Source organism: Bufo gargarizans, chromosome 1 (genome assembly GCF_014858855.1).
Source record: "Bufo gargarizans isolate SCDJY-AF-19 chromosome 1, ASM1485885v1, whole genome shotgun sequence".
NCBI lineage: Eukaryota > Metazoa > Chordata > Amphibia > Anura > Bufonidae > Bufo > Bufo gargarizans.
The window spans coordinates 510,696,317-510,723,705 of NC_058080.1; the positions used below are offsets into that span (position 1 = coordinate 510,696,317).

At 45.8% G+C, this 27,389-nt stretch overlaps 2 protein-coding genes across 6 annotated transcripts in view; one reads left to right on the forward strand and one right to left on the reverse strand.

Annotated features, from left to right (window-relative positions):
- Positions 1-10,093, reverse strand: part of DDX54 (DEAD-box helicase 54) — a 41,796-nt gene extending 31,703 nt beyond the window's left edge. For 2 of the 4 annotated variants that reach the window (XM_044275299.1, XM_044275296.1), the window contains exon 1: positions 1,212-1,464. In XM_044275299.1, the coding sequence (XP_044131234.1) occupies positions 1,212-1,337 (126 nt within the window). In that variant the 5' untranslated portion in view covers positions 1,338-1,464. Of the gene's footprint in view, positions 1-1,211; positions 1,465-10,034 lie in introns of those variants that run through there. The other 2 variants (XM_044275300.1, XM_044275297.1) reach the window with 2 other exon arrangements.
- On the forward strand, positions 1,442-21,528 carry RITA1 (RBPJ interacting and tubulin associated 1). Of its 2 annotated transcripts, none has more exons than XM_044275301.1 (4): positions 1,442-1,653; positions 10,238-10,297; positions 14,989-15,298; positions 20,574-21,528. In XM_044275301.1, exons 1-4 carry the CDS (start codon positions 1,605-1,607, stop codon positions 20,995-20,997), a joined length of 843 nt encoding a protein of 280 aa, XP_044131236.1. In that variant the 5' UTR covers positions 1,442-1,604; the 3' UTR covers positions 20,998-21,528. The 2 variants fall into 2 exon arrangements, with proteins under 2 accessions (XP_044131236.1, XP_044131237.1); XM_044275302.1 differs by having other exon boundaries at positions 1,507-1,653; positions 10,238-10,248.
- The last annotated feature ends 5,861 nt before the right edge of the window (positions 21,529-27,389 follow it).

The following is a 27,389-nucleotide window of genomic DNA, read 5'->3' on the forward strand; positions in this document are numbered from 1 at the left end:
TTACGGCGACGGAACTGCCTGCCGGAATCCTCTGCTGCAAGTGTGAAAGTAGCCTAAGGCCTCTCTTACACAAGAATGTTCAGCCGGAAATATGGCCATTCCCTGGACTGAACACTGCTCCTCTGACCGCACTCACAGCTTAGGCTACTTTCACACTTGCGGCAGAGGATTCCGGCAGGCAGTTTCGTCGCCAGAACTGCCTGCCGGATCCGTCAAAACACATGCAAACTTATGGCATTTGTCATACGGATCAGGATCCTGATCCTGATCCGTATGACAAATGCATTGAAATGCCGGATCTGTCTCTCCGGTGTCATCCAGAAAAACGGATCAGGCACTTATTTTTTTCAAATTTTTCTCAATGCCGGATCCGTTTTGCCGGAACACTCGGGATCGTTTCCAGCATCAATGCACGTCAATGGCAAGTGTTTCGTTTTTCTGGCCGGAGATAAAACCGTAGCATGCTGCGGTTTTATCTCCGGACTGAACTGAAGACATCCTGAAGGGATTGCTCTCCACTCAGAATGCATTAGGATAAAACTGATCAGTTTTTTTCCCGGTATTGAGAACCTAGGACGGAACTCTGTGCCAGAAAAGAATAACACTAGTGTGAACGTACCCTTATTATAGTGATGATTTATGACGCTGCGAGTTCCTACACGACTGCCAGTATACAGTATTCTGTACGTATAGTAAAGGTACAGTCCGGTAGGAACTCACAGCGCCATAAATCATTAGGATTAGTGTTGAGCGAACTTGTGATTGTGTGTTTGGCGTACAAGGTTCGGGTTATCGAAGAACTCGGTTATGGATTCCACGTTACTTACGGTCCGTGGTAACGGAAATCTTAGATAACCCGAACCTTGTACGCCAAACTTGAAACCACAAGTTCGCTCAACACTAATTATGATGCTGCGAGGGCGGTGCGGGAAATGCGGCCATCACACACAGTGTGCGTCTTGTATGAAAGAGGCCTTAGCGTCCGATAGCCCCCCTGCCTCTTCTAATGGGCTGAGGGGTTTCTGTGGCACAGGACACATATTAGGAACCCCCCCCCAGTCACCATTCCCAGGACATTGTGGCAGGTGTGGGGGCTGACAGGATACAGAGCATGGCTATGGGGGACGATCATGTGACCCAGCAGCTACCTCTGCCATTTATGAGGACCAATGAGACTGTCCATAGACAGAGACGATCCCTGAGCCTCTCACCACCTCATCGTGCTCCGGGACCCCCGCGCTGACATCAAACTCCCCGGTGTCGCTGTCCTCCGCCCCTCCGTCCCGCTGCTGCTTCTTCTTCGCCCCCCGAGCTCCCTTGCGCCTCTTCTGAGCCATGTTTCCCGCAGTGACACAGGCCAGAGACCCCTCACACGTGTGCCCCACACACCAGGAAGAGTCTACGCGTCACTTCCTGGACTGGACTGTACCATTCCCCCGGCAGGGGGGGGGTCGCTATGTTTCCTGTCATAGTGTTTCTATAAGCGCGTCTTGTTGTGTCCCCGCAGCCCCGTGCCTGCCGTATACATTCGGGAGGGCACTTAGCAGCCCTCTCTGGAGCGGAGGCACAGGGGCAGTGGGTGGAGGGCACTCCCGGGTAATGGCATGGCCCTGAGCGCCGGTTGTTGTAGTATTGCCATGGGAGCCCGGGCAGGAGAAGGGTTGTGACTAAATACTATACTCCGTAAGGACCTGGTCCTTACCAGTGATAGTAAATAGCCGACTCAGTGTGAGCTGGCTATTTCCTATCACCGGGAAGGACCTTTTTGCCCCCTAGTGGTCAGGTCCTGAACTGAAATAGTATTTAGCCAGTTCATAGTGAGATGGCTAAATACTATCCTCCATAAGGACCTGGTCCTCACCAGTGATAGGAAATAGCCAGCTCCCACTGAGTCGGCTATTTACTATCACTGGTAAGGACCAGGTTTTCCCCCTAGTGGTCAGGTCCTGAACTGAAATAGTATTTAGCCAGTTCACAGTGAGTTGGCTAAATACTATCCTCCGTAAGGACCTGGTCCCTGATCTGGTTATTGAACTGTGTTAGGATTTAGTTGATTTTTTATGACTTGGTGAAATCCCCTTGTCTATTATGACCTGGCCATTAACTATGTCCAGTAACACATCTTCTACATGGATACAGTGTTATAGTATACAATGAAGTTATATAGGTGACTATAGTAGAATGAGCCTCTTTTATGTTTATTTTTATATTTGAAAAATCTTTAAAATAACCAATGTGACTTTGGAGTACTTGAATTGGTAGAAATGTCCGGTCTTATGATATTCATGGTAAAGCGCTTTCCAGAAACATCTGCCCATGCGATCTCTGTTGGCTATTTCCTATCACAGTTAAGGACTAGGCCCTTAAGGAGTATAGTATTTAGCCAACTCTCTGTGAACCAGCTATATACTACTCTGTAAGGACCTGGTCCTCACCAGTGATAGTAAATAGCCGACTCAGTGTGAGCTGGCTATTTCCTATCACCGGTAAGGACCTTTTTGCCCCCTAGTGTTCAGGTCCTGAACTGAAATAGTATATAGCCAGTTCACAGTGAGTTGGCTAAATACTATCCTCCATAAGGACCTGGTCCTCCCCAGTGATAGGAGATAGCCGACTGTAGAGGAGCTGTCTATTTCCCACCATTTGTAGGGACCTCTTCTTCTGCTTCGTTGATCTGGTTATTGAACTCTGTTAGGATTTAGTTGTTTCTCAATGACTTGGCTAAATCCCCTTGTCTATTAGGACCTGGTCAGTAACTATGACCAGTAACACATCTACATGGATACAGTGTTATAGTATACAATAAAATTATATAGGTGACTATTGTAGAATAAGCCTCTTTTATATTTATTTCTATTTCTGAAAAATCTTTACAATAAAAAAAAACTCTCATGTGACTTCTGAGCACTTGTATCTTCAGAAATGTCGTTCCTGTGATATTCATTGTAAAACGCTTTGCAGAAACATCTGGTCATGTGATCTCTGTACTTTCCTTGTATGGATTATACTTACCTGCTCAGTGGCACCCGCATGGCTGCGGATTTCTGTATGGCCACTGCTACATCTCCATGTCGTTCGGATCAAAAGATCCAGTGACGGGGGAGCAGCCAATAGCAGGCCGCAACGGTGACCAGACCCAAGGGGGCTCGTTCCAGTCGTGGCCTGCTATTGCCTGCTCTCCCCGTTGCCAGATATTTTGATTCGAGTGACGGGGAGATGCAGAGGCGGCCATGCAGGGATCGGGAGCGACGCGGGTGCCCTGAGCACATATAATCCATACAAGGGGCTCGAGATATTTTCGATATCAGATAACCCCTTTAACATTATTTGTTTAAAAAACAAATTAGAAATTTCCTATATTCTCAAAAGGACCTTTTCCATCTATGTTGTACTAGGGAGGAATCATACTGCTGAGGTCCTTTTCAAGGATAGGATTTAGCCGACTCGCATTGAAGTGACTATTTCCCGTACCCCAAAAGGACCTTTTCCCCTCTATTATGGAGGAATCATACTGCTGAGGTCCTTTTCAGGGATGGGATCCATCAAAGCAAAATGGGCGCGCCGAACGGTGAGGAGACGGAGCCTCTAGGTGCTGCAGCAACGCCCCAATAGCACCTAGAGGCTCATTTGCATATTTTTAAAGTTAGTTTTCTGGGCAAACGGCGGAATGTAGGCAGATAAAAGTTACACAGTTATGTACTGCCGACATTAGCACATCGCTGATGTCAGCCAGCTACATAACGAATTTTGTGATGATGGAAACCCTTTAACAAGGCTTCATCTTCCTCACTAAAGGGAAATCTACGCCATATTGTTTGGGAATAAATAATTTCCTATCTGGCGTCTTCCATTTCCTTTTTATCATATCATGCATATTTTTAAGGACTGGGAAGACTCGTTTTTTCTTATGTTCAAGTCCACTAAACATTTTGTCCTGGACGGACCTATGGACTTTCTCGTCTGAGAGGTCAATGGTCGCCCTAATGGCTTTAATCAATTCTCTCAATTAAAATCTGTATCAGATCCAGAGGAATCAACAGAGTCCAAACTTCCTTGGTCTGAATCTGAGGAGCTATAATACATCATCTTTTGTTCCCTACGTTTAGAGGTAGACGGACCCGGGCTGTTTGGATAAAGCTGAGCGAATCTCCTCTCTAATTACATCCCTTTATTCCTCCCTGATAGATGGAACCAAATCTTTGGCCATATTTGCAGTACATGTTTCTGGTAATTTTACCAAACACACTACACATTTCCTAATTTTAGGGGTGGATTTTGTTTTCTGCACACCATCCTTATCACTCTGCACGCATATAGGAGAAGGTTGACAGAAACACAAGAGGTTAGCATAAGTATACAGCATCCCCCAAGTGAAAGTAACCCACAGCAGCAGGACTCATGGCGGACTCCATCTGGCCTGATCCCAATTCCAACGTACTGTCAGACCTCTGCCATGTTTGCCCCCCTTTTTATTTCTCCTTACCTGCAGACCTCAGATCAGAGGGCGACTTCCGCCTTGATCTACGTTAGTCACACAAGCAGAAGTACCGCTGGAACGCATGCGACTTCCTGTGAAGTCATAGTCATGCACCGAAGATTCGGGATGCCATGAGGAGCGCTGAAAAGACAGGAGGCACTAAGTGTCTGGTTGGCACATGGACCTCCACCCCGGCTCGCAGAGGAGGTAAAGTGCAGGATCCCTTACGTACAGACTTCCAGCACCCCAAAGCCCAACTAGGGAACGGGTGCTGCCTGCATCCCTCATGTGCCTAGGCATAATGACAGTAAAATCGCCACCTCTACCTTCCGGCACAGAAGTGGACCCACAGCAAGTGCCGTGAGGAATAACCCGTCTACCACCTGGAGGGACAGGAAGACAGTGAGGAGCCGGAGGAGGGTCATTTATTCTTCCTGTCCCTACCTGGTTGGAGAAGGGTCATCTCTCATGGTATGCCATCATGAAGGATGAAAGGGGAAAAATAGAACATGTCCTATTCTTGTCTGCAATTGCAGACAAGATTAGTCATTTTCTATTATAGTGTTGGCGATGTACAGTCCGCAGATTGCGGAACGCACATTGCTGTGTCCTGCGGATCCGTAAACCACTTACGAACATGTGAATGGACCCTTAGCCGACTCACACTGAAGTGACTATTTCCCATAGCCCAAAAGGACCTTTTCCCTTTATTATGGAGTATGGAGGATTCATACTGCTGAGGTCCTTTTCAGGGATAGGATTTAGCGACCCTGCCCAGCATACTGTGCAGGAGCGACAGTGTAAACGTCTCCTGTGTCTCTCCCAGTATTGATTTTGGTGGAATTTGGTTATTGATTTGTGTCTGCTGTTTCCATGTGTTTTTGTCTGTCCTGGCTCATTTGGTTTCCACTTTGTTTTGGCTGATCTGTCACTAGTCAGTTATTTTGACCCCACTGTACCTTCCCCGTATAGGGGGAATTAAGGAGTGACTGTGGACTAGGAGAGATCGTGCAGTTAGGAACATTGTTGGAGTAGGTGAGCATCAGAATTGTCCTTTCTGTGACACATGATTGAAGCATTGTACAATGCAGGGAGTCCCCATTCTAGCAGTAGATGCTGCTCCCTAGTAGCAAAGGTCACCAAGGCTGTGTAATGTGTGTGTCTGCTACATCATACATAGGCCCTGATTTATCAGAACTTCACTCCAGAATTCTGGCATCAAAAAGAGCAAAATATGGCTTTTGTAACTTTTTTTGCTATTAATTGCGCCAAATTTAGCATTTTTACACAACTCATGCCAGTTTTGCAATATGGATGGAAAAGTGGGTGTGGTTAGCTACGTTAATGATTATTACTCCAGATTTATCATTGAGATTTTTTAAAAGTCGCACTCTCACTCCAGGAGGGAAAAATAGGAAAACGGGAGGAGCTTCTCTAGAAGAAGTGTTGGGTGTAAGAACGAGCCACATTTATCAGACCGCCTGTGACGTGTGATGAATGCGGAATAAAGTTCTCCAACCCAGACTCAAGCAAAACTGACTTCAAATATTCTCCTCATGATCAATTCCCCCAGAGTGTGCCATCGGAGACACATGCACACAGTATATAGTTATAAAAAAAAAAAAAAAAAGACAATTATTTGAAATGTTTACATATTTTATTCATCTAAAAACATTATTTGACCACAAATTATGGTTATCCCTTATAAAAAAAAAAAATGCAGGATTAAAAATGGTAAACTAAACAGCATTGTAGGGCACGTCACACTCTTTCAAACAGGACTTTTTTTTTATCTGGTGAGATGCTCCCATATTGAGACACGCGTCGCCCGTTCCATGCACTGGGGACCGGAATAACCAATGTAATCTCGCCCATGTCAGCGATTTGTAATCTTCTACAGAGGAGTTGCAATATTCTAACACTTCTGGTCCCCCATGTACCCCCAGACTACACCCACACTGTTACCAGCACCCCACTGGTCCCCCATGTACCCCCAGACTACACCCACACTGTTACCAGCACCCCACAAGCTTTACATATACCTTTTGTAAGGGACAAAAAAAAAAAAAAAAAAATCTCAAGCATGCCACCATCCTCTGTGTCCCTCCAGCACACCGTGCCAGTGCTAAACCATGTTACCCCAGTGCACCCACAGAATCCTAACCAGTAGTACACCATTATAAATATGCCTAAACTGTACTCGCCAAATCCTGACCTAGCCCACCTCTAACCCAGTTAAAGGGGTCCTCTCACTTCTGCACATAGCATTCATCATGTAGATCAGGCATGCTCATCCTGAGGCCCTTCAGCTGTTCTAAAACTACAACTACGATCATTCCCAGACATCCTACAGCTTTCAGCCTACAGAAGGGCATGGTGGGAGTTGTAGTTTTACAACAGCTAAAGGGCCGCAGATTGAGCATCCCCTGATGTAGATAAAGTTAATACAAGCCACCTTCTAATGTACTGTGATTCTCCACATTGCCTCCATTGCTGGCTAGATTCATTTTTCAGTGGAACAGAAATAAATAGCGGTGGTGTGTACAGGGGCCTAAGAGGTGAGCGTGCAGGAAACCGTTACTGGTCTAAATAACATGAGGTAATGATAGCGAAGTGAGAAAGTCCGGTCCAATATGGCGGATGCTCCCTGTACTTTACCACTTGGCTTTAATAGCCTGCATTCGCTACATGCATCTCACACACACATCAGCGTGTGTGAGGTGCGTGTGGTATTAGAAGCGTGTGGGACAGTGTGAGGTGCGTGTGGTATTAGAAGCGTGTGGGGCAGTGTGAGGTGCGCGTGGTAATAGACGCGTGTGGGCCAGTGTGAGGTGCGTGTGGTATTAGAAGCGTGTGGGGCAGTGTGAGGTGCGTGTGGTAATAGAAGAGTTGGGGGCAGTGTGAGCTGCGTGTGGTAATAGAAGCGTAGGGGGCAGTGTGAGCTGCGTGTGGTAATAGAAGCGTAGGGGGCAGTGTGAGCTGCGTGTGGTAATAGAAGCGTAGGGGGCAGTGTGAGGTGTGTGGTAGGTAGGGGGGGGGGTCTGCCCCCTACTGCCTGGCAGCATCTGATCTCTTACATGGGGCTATGATACGCACAATTAACCCCTCAGGTGTGGCACCTGAGGGGTTAATTGTGCTGATCACAGCCCCCTGTAAGAGGTCGGGTGCTGCCAGGCAGCAGTCATGTACACAGTCCTTAGTATATTCTAACTTGAAGCGTCCCCATCACCATGGGAACGCCTCTGTGTTAGAATATACTGTCGGATCTGAGTTATCAAGTTCTAACTCAAATCCGATGTTATATTCTAACATAGAGGCGTTCCCATGGTGACGGGGACGCTTCAAGTTAAAATATACCCTGTCTTTACAGTGAAAGTCAATGGGGGGCGGATCCGTTTGCAAATGCACCATATTGTGTCAACGTCAAACGGATCTGTCCCCATTGACTTGCATTGCAAGTCAGGACGGATCCGTTTGGGTCCGCACGGCCAGACGGACACAAAAAACGAATTTTTCCTTCATGTCCGTGGATCCTCCAAAAATCAAGGAAGACCCACGGAAGAAAAAATGGACACAAATCATGGACCAACGGAACCCGTTTTTGCGGACCACAAAAAAAAAAAACGGTCGTGTGCATGAGGCCTAATACCGCCGGTAATTACCCGATGAGCAAGCAAAAGGCAGATTGTGCTAATTACAGTCTGCCGCGGGCAACTGTACAGCATGGAGACAAGCGATGGTATAACGATCGCTGCATGTAATAGCGGCGTCCTCCTCAGCAGCCGAGTCCTTCCTTAGCGCCTGGAAAATCTGCCTCTGTAATACAGACTTTACACACACTACCAACAGCATACAATCCCACACACTGCTGTCCCCCTTCACATACAACCAGATACCCCCTCCCTCAGCATCCACGCAGCTGCCCCCCCATACAAGATACCCCCTCCCTCAGCATCCACGCAGCTGCCCCCCCATACAAGATACCCCCTCCCTCAGCATCCACGCAGCTGCCCCCCCATACAAGATACCCCCTCCCTCAGCATCCACGCAGCTGCCCCCCCATACAAGATACCCCCTCCCTCAGCATCCACGCAGCTGCCCCCCCATACAAGATACCCCCTCCCTCAGCATCCACGCAGCTGCCCCCCCATACAAGATACCCCCTCCCTCAGCATCCACGCAGCTGCCCCCCCATACAAGATACCCCCTCCCTCAGCATCCACGCAGCTGCCCCCCCATACAAGATACCCCCTCCCTCAGCATCCACGCAGCTGCCCCCCCATACAAGATACCCCCTCCCTCAGCATCCACGCAGCTGCCCCCCATACAAGATACCCCCTCCCTCAGCATCCACGCAGCTGCCCCCCATACAAGATACCCCCTCCCTCAGCATCCACGCAGCTGCCCCCCCATACAAGATACCCCCTCCCTCAGCATCCACGCAGCTGCCCCCCCATACAAGATACCCCCTCCCTCAGCATCCACGCAGCTTCCCCCCCATACAAGATACCCCCTCCCTCAGCATCCACGCAGCTGCCCCCCCATACAAGATACCCCCTCCCTCAGCATCCACGCAGCTGCCCCCCCATACAAGATACCCCCCCCTCAGCATCCACGCAGCTGCCCCCCCATACAGATATACCCCCCTCAGCATCAACGCAGCTGCCCCCCCATACAGATATACCCCCCCTCAGCATCAACGCAGCTGCCCCCCATACAAGATATACCCCCCTCAGCATCAACGCAGCTGCCCCCCCATACAGATATTCCCCCCTCAGCATCAACGCAGCTGCCCCCCCCATACAGATATACCCCCCTCAACGCAGCTGCTCCCCCATACAGATATACCCCACCCTCAACACAGCTGCCCCCCATACAGATATACCCCGCCCTCAACGCAGCTGCCCCCCCATACAGATATACCCCGCCCTCAACGCAGCTGCCCCCCCATACAAGATATACCCCCCCCCTCAGCATCAACCCCCCCCATACAGATATACCCCCCAACGCAGCTGCCCCCCCATACAAGAAATACCCCCCTCAGCATCAACGCAGCTGCCCCCCCATACAGATATACCCCCCCCTCAACGCAGCTGCCCCCCCATACAAGATATACCCCCCTCAGCATCAACGCAGCTGCCCCCCATACAGATATACCCCCCCCTCAACGCAGCTGCCCCCCCATACAAGATATACCCCCCTCAGCATCAACGCAGCTGCCACCCCCCATACAGATATACTCCCCCTCAGCATCAACGCAGCTGTCCCCCCATACAAGATATACCCCCCAACGCAGCTGCCCCCCCATACAAGATATACCCCCCCCCCCTCAGCATCAACGCAGCTGCCCCCCCATACAGATATACCCCCCCCTCAGCATCAACGCAGCTGCCCCCCCCCCAGCATCAACGCAGCTGTCCCCCCATACAAGATACCCCCCCCCTCAACTCAGCTGCCCCCCCCATACAAGATATAACCCCACTCCCATACAAGATATACCCCCGGTGTAAAATCCCTCACTGCACATCACCAATAGTTTCAATACAAAATCAGTTACTCCATCAGTAGGCTCCGCGGACTTCTACATCGCTGCAGGCGTTTTTTAGTTCACTCCCCGCACTGCTGACCCGAGCGAGCTCCATGATGCATGTAAAAAAGAGCGCGGCTCTCCTATTTCCGATCCACGTGATCTAGGAGAGCCACGTGATGTTATGACGTCAGAAGGTCCTTCCCGAATATAGTATTTAGCCATTACCGCAGGAGAAGCCAAGGTGAGTGCCTTCCGTCACAGAAAAGAAGCCATGGTGCACAGTGCAGTAGGTGAGCATTTACTAGGCTGGTGTGTCGGAGTAATGTTCACACTGCGGGTTTATGCCGCGGATTCTGGGCCAAAGTCGCCTTCCATTGTTTTCTATGGGAGTCCCTCCCACCATTCATGTGTGTGTGGTTTTCCAGACTCTGAGGACACCTTGGGAAAGGGGGTGATTTTATATATATTTTTTTAAACTGTTTTAGGCCTCTTGCACACGACCGTATGACTTTTTCAGTATTTTGCGGTAAGAGTATTTTACGGAACAGCTGGCCCCTGATGGAACAGTAGTGTCCTTGTCCGTTATGTGGACAATAATAGGACATGTTCTATCTTTGAACAGAAATACGAAAATGGAAGGCATACGGAGTACCTTCCGTTTTTTTTTTTTTTTGCAGATCCATTGGAATGAATGGTTCCGTATACGGAATGCAAAAAACTGAGCATAAACGGGGGGAGGAGGGGAGGGATGTTCATGTGCAAGAGGCCTTACTGTAATTTTTTAGACCCCTAAGGCTTTTTTTTCCCCTGTTTACGTTCCGTTTTTTGCGTTCCGTATGCAGAACCATTTATTTCAATGGGTCGGCAAAAAAAACTGAATGTACTCTGTATGCATTCTGTTTCCGTTTTTCCGTTCAAAGATAGAATATTTCCTATTATTGTCCGCATAACGGACAAGGATAGTACTGTTCTATCATGGGCCAGCTGTTCCGTTCCGCAAAAAAAACTGAATGCACATGGATGTCATCCGTATTTTTTGCGGACAGCAAAACACTTAAAAAGCCATACGGTCGTGTGCAAGAGGCCTTAGGGGACTTGAACATACGATCCTCTGATTGCTTGAACCATAGACTGCAATAGAACACTACTGCAGTCTATGGTATTTTTACTGGCTGCCTGTCAAGCCGTGCCACCGGTGAGCTTAGTCTTTGTGAAAGGGGGGGGGGGGGCCTTTCACAAAGACTAAGCTGTTACAGCAATGGATTGGAGGCCACCAGAGGTCCCACTGAGATTTATCGTCTGAGGACCCACATGAACCTGGAGCCGGCCCTGGATCAGTGTTATTGTCAATCCCGGTCATGGCAGCTGGGTCTCTGCCGGCACCTGCCATCTGTGGAGGGGAAGGCAACTTTTTAGAGATCTGGTGACGTACTGGGCTCTCCATGGGTAAGCTAGGCAGAGGCTTCCGCCTAGCAGTGAGTCCAGTGAATTCACTGGCACTAATGGGTGGTCTTTAACGCTGCCCTAGCATGTTTTTGGCTAGGGCAGCACTAAAGCCTGCCATCAGAGCTGATGATATCACCGGGATAACTGCTAGGCTGAAGCCTCCGGCCTAGCAGTGTCCAAAAGTAAACGCACAGCCCTTGCCCTGCATAATGCAGGGCAAGGGGGAGCATAGGAGTGTGAAAAGCACCAATATCAATGCTCCACTCATTATGATGAATGAGTGCAGATCCTGTTGTGTCCGAGTTCAGGTCTGAGCTTGGACAACCCCTTTAAGGTGTTAAAGCTTCAACATGTCTGGGAAATTTAAATCACACCAGTGGCAGCTTAAAAAAAAAAAATGTCCCTCTTAAACACAATCTTAAAGGGGCTGTACAGGGTTAAAAAAAAAAAAAGATGGCAGCTTTCATTAAAAAAAAAAAAAAAATCAGCAGCCAACCTGTCTACATGTTATGTGTAGTATTGCACAAAATTCCCCATCCAGGAGGGGTGCTGGTTTTTGAAAAAAAGCAAAGCTTGCAATATGTTCAGAAAATAGCCGAGCAAGCACATTGTGGCGGTAATGGAGAGCGCACTGCGCCAGCACAGCCACCGCTCCATTCACTGCTATGGGACTGCTGGAAATAGTTGCGGCAACACACACCCCATAGCGGTGAACGGAGGGTGCTCAGCTGCTAACCGCTCACTTTGCGGGCACTGTTCTGGATATAGGAGCGCGCCCCCAAGATGGGACTCGCATCTATCTGTATTCTAGCAGTATGCCCAGGGGAGTGGAATTCCTATCGCCCGACGCCCGGGACATGCAGTTCCGGGCGCCGGGCAGGTAGTTTGTGCAGGCAGCTTAGCCCTGCGGGCAAGTAGCAGGGCTAGGGCTGCGCCGTGCCCTGGAAGATTGTTTTACCGGGCCGCGGCAGTACAGAGGAGCGGAGACGTCCGTGATAGGTTAATGCTCTATGACACACTGTTGCCAGGGGCAGCCCTAGAGACTAGCCCTGGTGGACTGGCTGGTACCAGAGAGCGCGCAGACTTAGGGCTCATGTTCCGGTAAAATTCAAAGAGCTCTGTCCGGTGCCCTCAGCGGGAGTATGAGGCGGCTACGGGCAGCAGGTAACCAGTCAGACTGTGGCGAGTTGGACAGGGGGCAGACAGTGTGCATCACTGAGTGTCCTTCTGTGATCTGCCCTGCCAATGTCGCACCTCACATCTGTGATCCATCCATTACATGGGGGATGGGGATATGTGCGAGCCTCGGCGGGGGGAGAGGAGTTAGTGCAGGGGAGGCAGATCAGGAGCACAGGTAGCGGCGCTGCACTCGCTGACAAGTGGAGGGAGGACAATCAGCCCATCGTCCTCCTGCTGTACACAGCTGGGGACATGATGGGGCTGTGGGCAGCGTAACATCCCGAGATACCAAGTGCTGCCAGGTCCATGCACTGCCGGCTCTGAGGCGGTAAATGATGCGCTCTGCACTAAGTTTGTAATGTCTGCCTGCTACAGCACGGCCATGAACCAAGGGGGGGAGCTGCATACCTGCTGCTGTCATTAGGCCGGAGCTCCTGCTAGCCACAACTGGTGGCCATTCCTGCACCGTGCTCCATCCCTGCAGTTACCATTCGGCCACTTCTTAGTTCTGTCCCTTTCTAGGAAAGCTGGGTGGCAGCTCCTAGGAGAGCTGTGTGGTATACAGGCTGTCTGTCACCCAGCTTTCCTGGTCTCCTGAGGAGAATATATCTCAGTATAGGAAGATTTAGATACGTTATCATATGATTCACCCATTCAGGAGTCTTGGAAAGCCGGGTTGCAGCTCCTATGAGAACTAAGACTACTGAATGGCCAAATCATCTGATGACTTCTCTATATGTTCCCGTACTGAGATATATTCTCCTCAGTGACGTCACAGCGCAGGGATTATACATACAGTGACGTCACAGCGCAGGGATTATACTTACAGTGACGACACAGCGCAGGGATTATACGTACAGTGCCTTCACAGCACAGGGATTATACGTACAGTGACGTCACAGCGCAGGGATTAGACATCCAGTGACGTCACAGCGCAGGGATTAGACATCCAGTGACGTCACAGCGCAGGGATTAGACATCCAGTGACGTCACAGCGCAGGGATTAGACATCCAGTGACGTCACAGCGCAGGGATTAGACATCCAGTGACGTCACAGCGCAGGGATTAGACATCCAGTGACGTCACAGCGCAGGGATTAGACATCCAGTGACGTCACAGCGCAGGGATTAGACATCCAGTGACGTCACAGCGCAGGGATTAGACATCCAGTGACGTCACAGCGCAGGGATTAGACATCCAGTGACGTCACAGCGCAGGGATTAGACATCCAGTGACGTCACAGCGCAGGGATTAGACATCCAGTGACATCACAGTGTCACGTGTTATTTTTGTAGCTGAAAATAAGGCTTTATAAAGTAAAAAAAAAATGGCTCCTAACTTTTTTAGCTGGCTCCTAGATTCCAAGGAAATGTGTCAAGCCCTGCCATAAGGTCACCTATTATTAATCTGAGGTACATGGTGCTATTACATTAGTACCCCCCCATGTACCTCACATTTAAAGTAAGTGGCCCCAAGCACCTCAAAAAATAATGGGCTGACCAGCACCCCTAAGCCCAGCCCACCCACTAAGCCCCACCCCACCCGGTCCCTGGGAAAATTGTCGTCCGTGAAACTGGTCCTTGGTGCAAAAAAGGTTGGGGACCACTGTATTAAAGGGATTCACTGGCCCAGTATGGCATGTACATTAAAGGGATTCACTTAAATATGGTTTTGATTTAAAATTACTTTTTGTATCAGGACAAGTAGATTGAGACCCCGCTTTAGTCCTTCGACAAGTAGTTTTTTTTTAAATTTCCACACCCCTGATATTGCCATCAATGTCTGAGATGGGTCAACCCCTTTTAAGAAGTATTTTGTCTTTAGTGTTGCAGTCCATGGGTGGGGTCAGGTTTTCAGAAAGTAAATCCTCCTTCACACGTCCGTGTCCATGCTCAAATCCGTGAAGTGATGCATCCGTGAAGGATCCGTGTTGTGTCCGTTTTTTGCTGTCCGTGTTGCATCCGTGTTTCACTGACACTGAACAGCTGAAAAATAATTTTCAATCTCTTCCTAATGATCCGTGAAAAACGGATGCAACACGGATGGCAACTGTGGTTTTCACGGACCCGTAGACTATAATAGGCGTGATGGATCCGTGAACACGGACAAAATAGAGCATGCATCCGTGCTGAATACACAGACCCACGGACCGTGGTAAAACACTGATGTCTGAATATACACACATTAAAATGAATGGGGACGTGTGCTGTCCGTGGAGAACATGTACGTGGAACACTGACGTGTGAATGAGGCGTAACTTAGAAGACGACGGTAAGGCGATGTATATAATTCCGCGATGTTGGTACTAGTACATATTCCAACAGTAAAAGTAAAACACAATCTGAATTCTTTACAGATTCCAGGACTCATGTTCCCTCTGATGTAGACATGTCACTGGATCTCTCCATTACTGGGCAACGCACGTCATTGCCACCAAGAAAAAGCAGAAGTGCTTACAGATTTAAAGCTTCTAACTCTTTTGTGGATGAGGCCCTTTTTGGCAGCTCTGGGGGTAAAGTAGACCCCGCTCTTCACTGGACCATAGGAACACCTGGCCAAGAATCACATTTAAACTGTCCAGAAGAGAAGACGTTTACAGCAAGCAGTGCCACAGCTAGGACTGCTTGCTCCCCAGTAGGGACTCCACGAAAGAAAACACAGTATAGGTAAGAATCACTTCAGATTGTTTTGGAATTATGGAATGACCCCAAGAACAAGGTAGTGGTATGGTATGGTAGCTCGCATGTTGGTCCACCATGTCATATATCTTTTATATAAAAAGAATCTTCATATAAAAGAGAGGATAAAAAAAAAATGTATATCCCCAAAAAAATTATATGATCCTTCTGGCGGACATAAACGCCTCTAAGTTCTTTTATCGAGTATCTTAATTTGATTTGTGCACGCAGTGAAACAAAGGGACAATTGTATATGCAAAATATATATATAGTTTATTATAAAACAAAGAATATAACATCAATACAATTGCAAAACAAACAATGGAGTTACAAAATAATACCCAAAATGTACCACAAGGTGGTGCTAACACACCCCTATCTCATCATCACAGTGTGACTTAGTGATCTATGACAACCAATGTCATAATTTTAACAAACAGACTCGTATACCAAGAGAAACTTTGGATCTTCTGTTTATCAAACAGGCTATAACAATAAAACACGGATATACGGGAAAATAACTGTTATCCCTTGACTTTGTTTTCCTATGACCAATAAAAAATATATGATATTAATATGATAAAATATTCAGCTCGGCAATCAGACTAGGAAAATAACTTTCCAAGGGTTTAGTCCTCTTTTCAAATAATGTCAGATCTTCCATTAACAATATGTATCTTTGCTAAGAGAATAATCAGCATTATGGAGGCGCCTAACACTATATATTCCCACAGTATGGAAACTCTTGGCTATATACCGAGAGAAATATCTTATTAATATCATGAGTAGTAAACAAAATATACGTTACCGGGTCAAAGGTAGACAGAGTTCAGATGGGTCCAGTTCTCAAGAACTTTCCTAGTAATCCAAAAAATAATCCAAGTTTCTTTTGGTAAAGTTTTCTTTTGGTCTTGATTGAATGGGTGGATGGATCAATGGATCTCTCTTGCTGCTCCGCACACAAGTAATTATTCCCCCCCCCCTTATCTAAGAATCACCCCCTTTGGAAATCCCTAATCTAATCAGGTAAGGTGGGTGTATTCGCATGCTAATAATACAATGATGTCATATTAACCCCTGATATGGCATAAAACAAATGATAAAATAATATAATATTGTTCATCTGCCTCCAGATGGCACTGTGGTACTGCAGATGAACATCACAACTTTAAACATTAAAACTAAATATCTAATAATATGTTCACATGACCTTCTTAACCTTTTTAATATACATCCTTGAGGAAGGTCTTTTACTGACACTTTTAATTACCTATTTCCTGGACTTGTTGGAGTCACTGTCTTCTCCTATCTTTTTGAAACGTATGTTAACTTGATAAAAAAATTTATATGACGGACTTTATACTTGGCATCGGAACTTGTATATTTCACTTATCTACATCCCTGAATAACTATTGTTTTAAAAAACCTTTTAACTCTTCTCAGAAATCCAATTAATAGAAACTTATTTCAATGTTTCCGTACCGTCTACAGAATACGTTCAAAATGATACATATATGGTATAATATATTTTTTTATATATATATATATATATATATATATATATATATATATTGTTACACATGGATAACACATTATATGGATTATTGGTTAAAATATGTTGTAAACTAAATATACCATACAGGTGTACTCCCCATAGATAAACCCATAACCTTTAAATTACAATGTCCGTTCATGTTCACAATTATTTTTAAATTACAAACTGAACTTGCCATGAACTTATCTTGGATTCCTCAGCCACATAATAGAACTTTGGTTCAAGCTGATTTCCTCTTACAGGCAATAAGCATTCATTTTGGTTATAATGTCATTAGATAATGATAACATTGTATACTTTTGAAAATGAACAACAACCACTCCATTCACTTCTGTGGGACTGACAGAGCGGAATGGTGCAGTGAAACGACATGCGTATTACTGTCCCATTCAAATGAAGAATTTAGTGACCCCATGAATTATGGGATCACCGAGGGTCCCAGAGATCCCACATTTACCACCTGCCCAGTGGAAGCTAATAGATATTCTTCATGGGAAAACCTCCTTAAAGGGATTGTTTAGTAAGGAAAACCCATTTTCAGGTACCCTCTTTGGGAGTTAATAGGGGGGGGGAGTCTTCTGCTCAGGATCCTCATCCTGGACAATGGTTTTAAGGACTGTCTCGCTCAGGACCTGTCCTGTCCAGTACACAGACAGTCCACTGATTTAAATAGGCACTGTGTAATGCTTACTTTCCCCTGGGGAGCTGCAGGGAAATTGAACTCTTGTTGCCAGGTTTTTTCTGAAGGTTCCGACAAGTTGACTGCCAAGAAAATTAAAGGAATTTGATAATCTGTCTGATTTTGAACTGGATCATGTGCAAAAAAAAAAAAGCCTTGATCAGCCAAAAGAACTGGGCTTAGGCTTGTTTCACATCTGCCGGGTGCTGATGGAATTCCGTCCAGCCCCATTCACTATAATGGGGACCGGCGGATATCTGGCCACAACCCAGCAAATGTGCCGAGCATCAGCCAGACGAAAATCCCAGCATTTTTTTTTTTTTTAGCTACATCTAAAGTACATTTTCAAATTAAGTATAAAGGAAAGCTATAAATTGTGATGTAGACTTGGTGATATACACTTTTTTAAAGATAGATGTATTGATTTTACATGTAGCTATGATATGTATGTCCTTTTTTGTATTGTAAAAACATAAAACCAATAAAAGGAAAAAAAGAAAATGGAGGAAAGCTTCATATGAATCTTTTATTTTTTTTCCATTGAATCCAATTTTGAGCATAAAAAAACTAACTTGAACAAAACCAAAGCTTCTCCTTGGGATTGCAAGCCTGCAAATTAGCTAGAAGATGTAGGGATTAGGGATCGACCGATATTGATTTTTTTAGGGCCGATACCGATAATTTGTGAACTTTCAGGCCGATAGCCGATAATTTATACCGATATTCTGGGAATTTTCATTTTTGAAAAAAAATAAATAAAAATTCCCACAAATCTGCTGAAAATTAATGTTTATTGTTAATGTGTATTTTTTTTTGTAAATCTTTCTTTTTCATTTATATTTAATATTTTGGTGTTTTTTATTATTTTTTTTGTAACTTTTTTTTTTTAACTAACTTTTAGCCCCCTTAGGGACTAGAACCCTTGTCCTATTCACCCTGATAGAGATCTATCAGGGTGAATAGGAGCTCACACTGTCCCTGCTGCTGTGTGCTTTGTGCACACAGCAGCATGGAGCTTACTATGGCAGCCAGGGCTTCAATAGCGTCCTGGCTGCCATGGTAACCGATCGGAGCCCCAGCATTACACTGCTGGGGCTCCGATCGGAGGAGCAAGGGAGAGGGAATCCTGTGGGGGGGCGCACTGCGACTGGGGTGGGGGGGCCCTATGCGCCAGCACTGGGGGGGGGGGGGGCTTGGGGGGCGCAGTGCGCCACCAATGTCTGATACTGGGGGGCTTGGGGGGGCGCACTGCGCCACCAATGAAGCTTAATCCCACATTTATTCATATACAGGAGGCGGGAGCTGGCTGCAGGATCACATAGCCGGCTCCCGACCTGAGGAGTTAACTACCGCAGATCGCAGCTACAGCTCATAGAGGCCGGGAGCCGGCTATGTGATCCTGCAGCTCCCGCCTCCTGTATATTAATGAATGATAGATTAATCTTCATTGGTGGAGCAGTGGCCATAGCTCCTCCCCTCCTCCTGTCCCCTGTCCTTACATTGGCGGCAGCGGCAGGAGCAGCACAGGGGGAGGAGACACTGCTCCTTCTCCCCTGTGCTGCTAAGGGGAACACTGAGAGCGCTGTCAGCAGCGCGATCTGTGTTCCCCATACACTATCGGAAAATAGCGGCAAAATAGATGCCGATACCGATAGTGTTCAAAATCCTGAATATCGGCCGATAATATCGGTAAATCCGATAATCGGTCGATCCCTAGTAGGGATGGACTAAGGCTCCTTTCACACGAGCGTGACTGATTGGCACCGGATGCGTTCAGTGAAACTCGCACCATTTTGCAAGCAAGTTCAGTCCCTTTTGTTTGCGATAGCGTTCAGTTTTTTCAGCGCGGGTGCAATGCGTTTTGATGGGTTTTTCACGCAGGTGATAAAAAACTGAAGTTTACAAACAACATCTCCTAGCAACCATCAGTGAAAAACGCATTGCATCCGCACTTCCGGATGCAATGCATTTTTCACTTAAGCCCCATTCACTTCTATGGGGCCAGGGCTGCGTAAAAAAGGCTGAATATAGAACATGCTGCGTTTTTCACGCAACGCAGAACTGATACGTGAAAAAAAAAAAACACTCGTGTACACAGACACATTGAAATGAGTAGGTCAGGATTCAGTGTGGGTGCTATGTGTTCACATCACGCATTGTACCCACGCGAAAAACTTGCTCGTGTGAAAGGGGCCTAAAGGTTTCACTTAAGAGGGTACTTGACATGAGCCCCAGTGAAGCCAAATCTATGGGCTACATCCACACATAGTGGACTTGCTGCACAGTTTCCGAAAAGTTTTGTAGGCTAAAAATTTGCAATGTATTATTATCCCCAAACTTCAGAATTTTTTTTTTTTATTCTTTATGCCAATTTTTACCGTGGATTTCACCTATTGTAGGGTGAAATCCACAGCAGATTTGGAGGATAATGCATATAAAACATTCTTATTTGCTGGTAAATTCCTAATTGTTTTATTCTGTCCTATAAGGCTTATAGCATCGTCAGAAAGGGTCCATCACTGTTAGGACCCAGCACTGTACATCACACGTCCAGCCAATGAGTGTGCTTTATGTGACGCTTCACTATTGCACAGCACGGGAAATGTGGAGCGCGCCCTTCCTTTGCCCAGAGATAATAATTACTAGAAGTCTCAGCCGGCCTTGTGCCCCAGCCCATAATGGGGAATGAAGTGCGCAGGCGCGGGAAATCTGTTGAATGGCGCTGGATTTCTCACTAAGAGGAGGGCGTAATCAGAAGAACCTAGGGCGGGACAGAGGGGTGAAAGGGGAGGGGTTTCGTATTAAAATCACCGAGGGGCCTGGGCATCGGCCGCATGAACATTGCCCCTGGGTACCTTCAGAAGCTAATTAACATATTAAATAAATGTGTTGGACAGCAATATGGAAGGTGGCATTCTAAAATGGGCAATGTAATGGAGATCCTGATGTTAGTGTTCTATTATGGTGATTTTAGGTGAGACTCCCTTTAATATTGATTTATGCATCTTATTTTATCTTCCATTTCTCAGGGTGAAAAGTCGCTCTCCTTCTTATTGTGATGAGTCTCTTTTTGGACCGAAAATAGAAGACTGTAGTTGGGAAGCGCCATGGGTAAAAAAAGATTGCATCCGGATTCGTCCCCTTCTTTGGAGCCCGCCGCCAGTAATGCGGCCCCAGAGCTCCAAGTCAAACACCAACCAGATTCCTGTTCGAGCGATTCACCCTCCTGATGACAAAAACACCGCTCTTGGAACACATAAAGGAACCAGGAATTTTTGGAAGCCCCCAGAAAGTGACTCTGATTCTGGTGGATGTTCTTCTGTGGGTGATCCACCGGCTAGTGCCAAAGCTCGCTGGAGCTCACCTAGAAAGGACACTCCTCGATCAGCAAGCTGCTCAGGAAGACTGACTGCGAGGAGAGGTTTTTTAACAGAGAGACCACCATGGAAATAATCTGTGCCTTTTAAAAGGGTTGTCCTATTAGGGCATATGGATGTCCTACAGCAGGCATCCTCAAACTGCTGCCCTCCAGCTGTTGCAAAACTACAACTCCCAGCATGCCCAAACAGCCTACAGGTATCAGCTGGAGGGCTGCAGTTTGAGGATGCCTGTCCTACAGGGTTCCTTCACTCTGGGCTTCTATCTATGAACCAGATTGGAGAGCATCTCTGTATGAGTGCCTCCTGTTATGGTGAACTCAAGTCACCCTTGTATTACACCTCCTAGGCAGTCATATAATACTAGATTTCTTATGCAGGAGATAGGCCTGGCTGTGGATTACTCCAGAAAAATCGTCTGTTTTCAAGAGGTGCAGGGAGCGGTGATCAGCTCATCACCCTCGGGGCTGTATTTGGAATGGGACTGTCTCTGATGAGCCAACCCCTTTAATTCACAAATGCAATTTGGTTGGATTATATAGTGCATATTGTATGAGGGCTGTTTTTATAAAAGTTGGTGACACTTAGAAGAACAATTCATGTTGTTGCTTTATTACAAAAATCTGAAAAAGAAAAAATGAGTATTCCTGCTGAAATCAAGGAAACCCCGAAGGAACCCATTAAAGTCAGCGAGGTCCTTCAGTCACTGTCTGGATCTGGCATAGCTTCATGGCTTCTATTCTAAACAGCAGCCATGACATCAGTGTGAACAGAGCCTAATGTAGTGTTGCTTAGCATTTAGATTTCCATCAGAACTAGGTGTTCACCATAACTGAGCACAATGGTCAGTGTTGTTAGATGATGACATCTATATCAAATGATTGCAATAAAAATATGCAAAGATTAGAACAATCAGCTGGAGTGGTTGAATGCTCAGGGCTCAAACAGAATCCGGAGATATAAATCAGCAAGATGTGGCGGTGTACAACCTTGGTTTTTACACTCCTGTAAAATTCTGGCTTCAAGTTGTGTTCTTTTACTAAATTGAAAAATAATGCATTGTATGAGACCCTTACACTGACATGGGCTGTCCCATGAAGACAGCCTCCGTCTATATGCCCTATTAGGACCTATGGATGATACAGAGGGGTGCCCTTGACTTGGACCCTCTTTGTGAGTCAGGACAGAGAGTCTGATGGAAGGAAGGCCATTCATTTGAATGGGGGCCATGTAATGCTACAGAGGAATATCTTGCCATACACTGCTTCCTCGGCTATAACAACATGATTTTTGGAGGTTACAGAGGCCAGACCCTTGATGAGACATCCCCTGCTGGCAGTGCCTTATGCCATTTGAGTGTGCTTAAGGCTCCTTTCACACTAGCGTTCGTCGGTCCGCTCGTGAGCTCCGTTTGAAGGAGCTCACGAGCGGACCCGAACGCCTCCGTCCAGCCCTGATGCAGTCTGAATGGAGCGGATCCGCTCAGACTGCATCAGTCTGGCGGCGTTCAGCCTCCGCTCCGCTCGCCTCCGCACGGACAGGCGGACAGCTGAACGCTGCTTGCAGCGTTCGGGTGTCCGCCTGGCCGTGCGGAGGCGAGCGGATCCGTCCAGACTTACAATGTAAGTCAATGGGAACGGATCCGCTTGAAGATGTCACCATATGGCTCAATCTTCAAGCGGATCCGTCCCCCATTGACTTTACATTGAAAGTCTGAACGGATCCACTTAGGCTGCTTTCACACTTAGAATTTTTTCTAAGTTATTAATGCAGACGGATCCGTACTGAATGGAGCCTCCGTCTGCATTAATATGATCGGATTCGTTCAGAACGGATCCGATCGAACGCTAGTGTGAAAGTAGCCTTATTCTGCCAATATGTTAGACTGGTATGTGTCTTCTGATTTTTACTTGTTAAATTGTTTAAAATTGTGAATTTCTGTGATTTCTTAATTATTTTGATTAATGTAGTCTATTTCTGTATTTTACTTTCTGTATCCACATATGTATTATACGATTTGTGTTTTATTCTTATGTGTATAATATATTATCCAGTAAATCTCACTGGTTGTTGTTGTTTTGTTCATAATAATGAATCTCACTTTGGGTTCAGACCAGACAAGTGTTATTACAGTTACAGGCATCATTTCCCCCCCAGAAATAATACCATGGGCTATGTCTAGTATTGCAGTTCATGGAAAGGGCTGAGCTGCAATACCAGCCACTGCCTAAAGACCAGCGTGGCAGCTGATCAGTTATTTTGTTTTAACCTTGTACAATGATGGCCGTAGACAGGATCGGAAAACAATGTTCAATAATATACTGGGATCAGACAGGTAAGCATTTTGTCTTATACACCAGTGATGATACCACTAATATATTTGGGTAAAAGTCAACTAATGGGGGACGCGGGTAGCAAAGTAATCATTGCATGTATAATCCCAGTATTCATTAGTGCTCCAGCCCTCCCCATTTTAGTTATGACACAGAAATATAAGGTACTGCGCATGCTCAATGTGTTGAGTACAGAATTGCGCTGTGCATGCGCCCATTTATGCATATTAATGGAGGAGAGATTGCAGGAACATATGCAATGATTTGCCATCCATGGGGAGGGGGTGAAACATCAGAGCCCTGGAAGTGATGTCACAGATTGAGAGAGGCTAGCCTGAAGATGCGATCATGTGATATCCTTTAACATTGCAGATATGAAACACAAAACATATTGGTAAATAGGGGAAGATTTATCAAGCTTTTACATCACTTTTGTATAAAGTGGGCAGGCCATGGACAGGACCTCTGGAGACCAACACATTCTACACTATATGTGCCAAAAAACGACACCAGAAATCTCCAGTTCCTGGATGCGGTTGATTTCAGTTCTCATGCACAGGTGGCCTGAAGTGAACCCCCATTATTCAAGGGGTTGTGCCACTAATATAAATGTGTCCCGCCCAACAGATATCACTATTATATCACTTTACCGAAATACCACCATTTATCAAAACTGCCTTATTCTAAAGTTATCAGTCCACCATTGTGCCCTGTAGCAAATCTGTTTTCCTATTCAGTTGCTGTAGGACACATCCTGCATTGGGGCCTTGTAATGTAGGACGCGTCACTGGTAGGAACAAGGCCATGGTTAGTGTCAAGACACTGCCCTAAGACATGGCAGCATTCACACGACAAACCAGGAAGTAGGATTCAGGAATGAGGGGATAAGAGAAAACTGCAAATGGAGGTCAATTTGAAATATAAAAATAAAAACTATCCAAGGAGAAATGGGATCTAGAGTAATTTCTGAAAATAAACTTTAGAGTGAAAAGTAGTTTTTTGTCACAAACCTTTTTAAGAGGTAAAAAGCGAGGGTTTTCATTGGTTCTTCCCCTTTAATTTCATGCAGTTATTTAGTGATCTCTATACCTAGCTGTATTTCTGCAGTACGAAGTAACTGTACATGCGTACTAACCTTTAGGGAGGGTCCAGGAGAGTAAATAACACTTAGTTTTGAAAGCGAGAGCACAGCTCTATTGAAGACCTCATCAGGGTAAGATGTCGAGCGTGGAATCCACTGCGTGAAAGACAGCCAAGCCCCGTTCCGGACAGCAGAGGCACGGAGCATTAACATGACTGATAATGCTCTGTGCCTCTCTGACCGTTTTACTACAAAATCACGGTGACGACTTTATCTCACTGTGATTTTGTAGTAAAAAGGTCACAGAGAGGCAGGGAGCATTATCAGTCATGTTAATGATCCATGTCTCTGCTGTCCGGAATGGGGCTTGGCTCTATTTCACGCAGCAGATTACCCACACTGCATCCGCTTGTGTGAAAGAGCCCTTACTCCCATACCTATGTATCATATTGGCGTCAGCCGAGTGCCATTTTGGGTGCTGGTAGATGGGAGCTCGCTCATTTGCTGACGACTCTGTGACTGTCACTTTACTTATATACAAAGATATCTTTTATCATAGTGTAGTAAACTCTTTATGCGCCTAAATCCAGTAAAGTCTACTTTTTCCAGAACTTCTGATCTCACGGTAATACAAGATTCATGCATCTTGTCATGCCAGCACTTGATGAATTAAGACAGAAATGCACTTAATAAATGTCCTCCAGTGTCTTATCTGTAGTTTTAACCCCTGTGAAAATGTGGAAAAATACAATTGAAAGTCCAGAGAAACACCCTCGGTGCTTGAATCCGTGATGCTCAGTAGGACGTCTCAATTGGAGAAACTTCCCTTTGCTTTTACCTGCAGCATATTCTTTGTGCTCGTGGTCTTGTAATGGTAGATTCCTAACAGTTTGCACCCTACAGATAAAGACCTTGTGATCTCTTTTACCATAGTGACTACTTTTTGCTCTCCTTGAGTAGGGTTCCATAGGGCTTGTGCTGTTGCATTGTGCCCTTATGATGATGACTTTAAAGAGTCCTGCTGATCTTGCTCGGGATTTCCAAAGCAGAATCATCCCTCTTTCTAGCTCTGAAATGCGTTATTGATGGTACTCTGACCAAACACAGCACCCATCATAAAAAAAAGGAGAACGTGCCTAGCTCATATTTTTCTCCAACATATTAGTTGGTTTTTGAGAGTTTCTCCCTTTAGTATCTCCAGTGGCACAAGATAGAGCTGCCGCTTTTCTCTTTTACTACAGCATCTTCAGATGAACAGTAACATCATAAGCCTTTCAACTGTGCAGACACCTCCTTTTTTTTAATTTTCCATTACAAATGTTGTCACTTCCCTGATATGCTGTCACCCTGCACATTCATTTTCAAATCAATACGTCCAAATGTGAGATGCTAAATCTTATCTGACGTGAACTTCAACACCTTTGGGGAAATTTTTTTATTATTGCATTCTATTCATATTGGCCTAAAATTGTTCTGTCAATCAGTCATTGTTAAATATTTTCAACAGTCTTTCCTTTACAGCTTTCGCTTCAGTGTATCTGCATAGTATTCCTTCCACCTTCTCACCGAATCCATCAGAGAGCTTCTGCAGCCCTTATCCCTGAACTCATGACAGCTCATAAACACTCATTATAGTTAAATTCTTGTAAAACTGATAATAATTTTACTATAATAAGTTTTTATGTGCTGTCAGAAAAGTACAGATGGAGTTGTTAGAGCAGCTCTTTGACGGATTCACTATAAAAATGCATATGTAATAAATATTTTAGACCAAAATTAGTAGAATGCAATGATAGAAAACTGGTGTCCATACTGGTCCGGCACTATTAACTAAAGCAGTGCATGAACAAGACCCCTGACGCTGGGCTCAGATCAGTAATTTGTAGATCCGCTATGCACCCACAAACTGCCTTTGTAATGCATAGAAGGAACTCCTACAGGAGTCCTCACCATGATACGAGTGCCCTTGATGTATTACAAGGCAGGATTACAGGCGCACAGTGGGGAACCGGACTTAGTATAGAGGAAAAAATTACTGCAGCATCATGTGAACTATTTTCATGCAGTACTGTGGATAATAGCGCTAGGCTGAGGTGACCGAGTCTCTTAAAATATCTAATAATTGTGTGGTTGGACTCTATCACTATCATGGACCCTCACTGCTTCAGAGACTACGAAGAGGTTCCATTTTAAAAATGAATAACTTCCTCAATTTTATATATATATATATATATATATATATCTTCCAAGTAATTCAAATAAAATTTCCAAAAATGACAAAACTTTCTTATTTTTATATGCAGGGTTATAGCCTGAGGCTGCACTACTAAACCATTCTTTTCTGTAAGATGTAACATTGTCCCAGAAATATTACGTGGATCCAGGTGACGAAATACATCATTTGCTATATCCTACCCAGCTTGACAAGTGGAAGATAAAGGTGTACCAGCAGGATAACCAGCATCTGAAGAATGTCATCAGATTCTCTATAGCTTTGATGAATTTTCATTTTTGATCCTGGCCGCAGCCTCCACCCATCAGTGAATTGTTGCAGTGAAAAAAGGAGATTTTTGTATAACTTACCAGTTAAATCTCTTTCTCGCTCTTCCTTGGGGGACACAGACCTTGGGTATAGCTCAGCTCCCTAGGAGGCGTGACACTAAGTAAAACTGTTAAGCCCCTCCTCCATCAGCTATACCCTCAGCCTGGAGATAGAGGCTACCAGTTGCGTGTCCAAGTAGTGAAAGGATAACAACCAATAACGGAAACAACCAGCCAGCAACCCAACGGGGCGCCAGACCATAACCCTGTAACCAAACACAGAAGGGTGGGTGCTGTGTCCCCCAAGGAAGAGCGAGAAAGAGATTTAACTGGTAAGTTATACAAAAATCTCCTTTTCTCGCCCATTTTCCTTGGGGGACACAGACCTTGGGACGTTCAAGAGCAGTCCAAGAAGGGAGGGACCACAAACCCAAGGCGGAACACCACCAGAGCATCAGGAAACCGCTGCCTGCAAAACCAGGCGGCCCAAAGCAGCATCCGCTGATGCATGCG

Excerpts from the sequence above, each read along its gene's own strand:
- RITA1 (XM_044275301.1), top strand. The coding sequence starts at position 1,605 with ATGGCCCTGAGCGCCGGTTGTTGTAGTATTGCCATGGGAGCCCGGGCA. Across the intron at positions 10,298-14,988 it reads CATGGTGCACAGTGCAGTAG|ATTCCAGGACTCATGTTCCC; the intron begins GTGAGCATTTAC and ends AATTCTTTACAG. Across the intron at positions 15,299-20,573 it reads CGAAAGAAAACACAGTATAG|GGTGAAAAGTCGCTCTCCTT; the intron begins GTAAGAATCACT and ends TCCATTTCTCAG.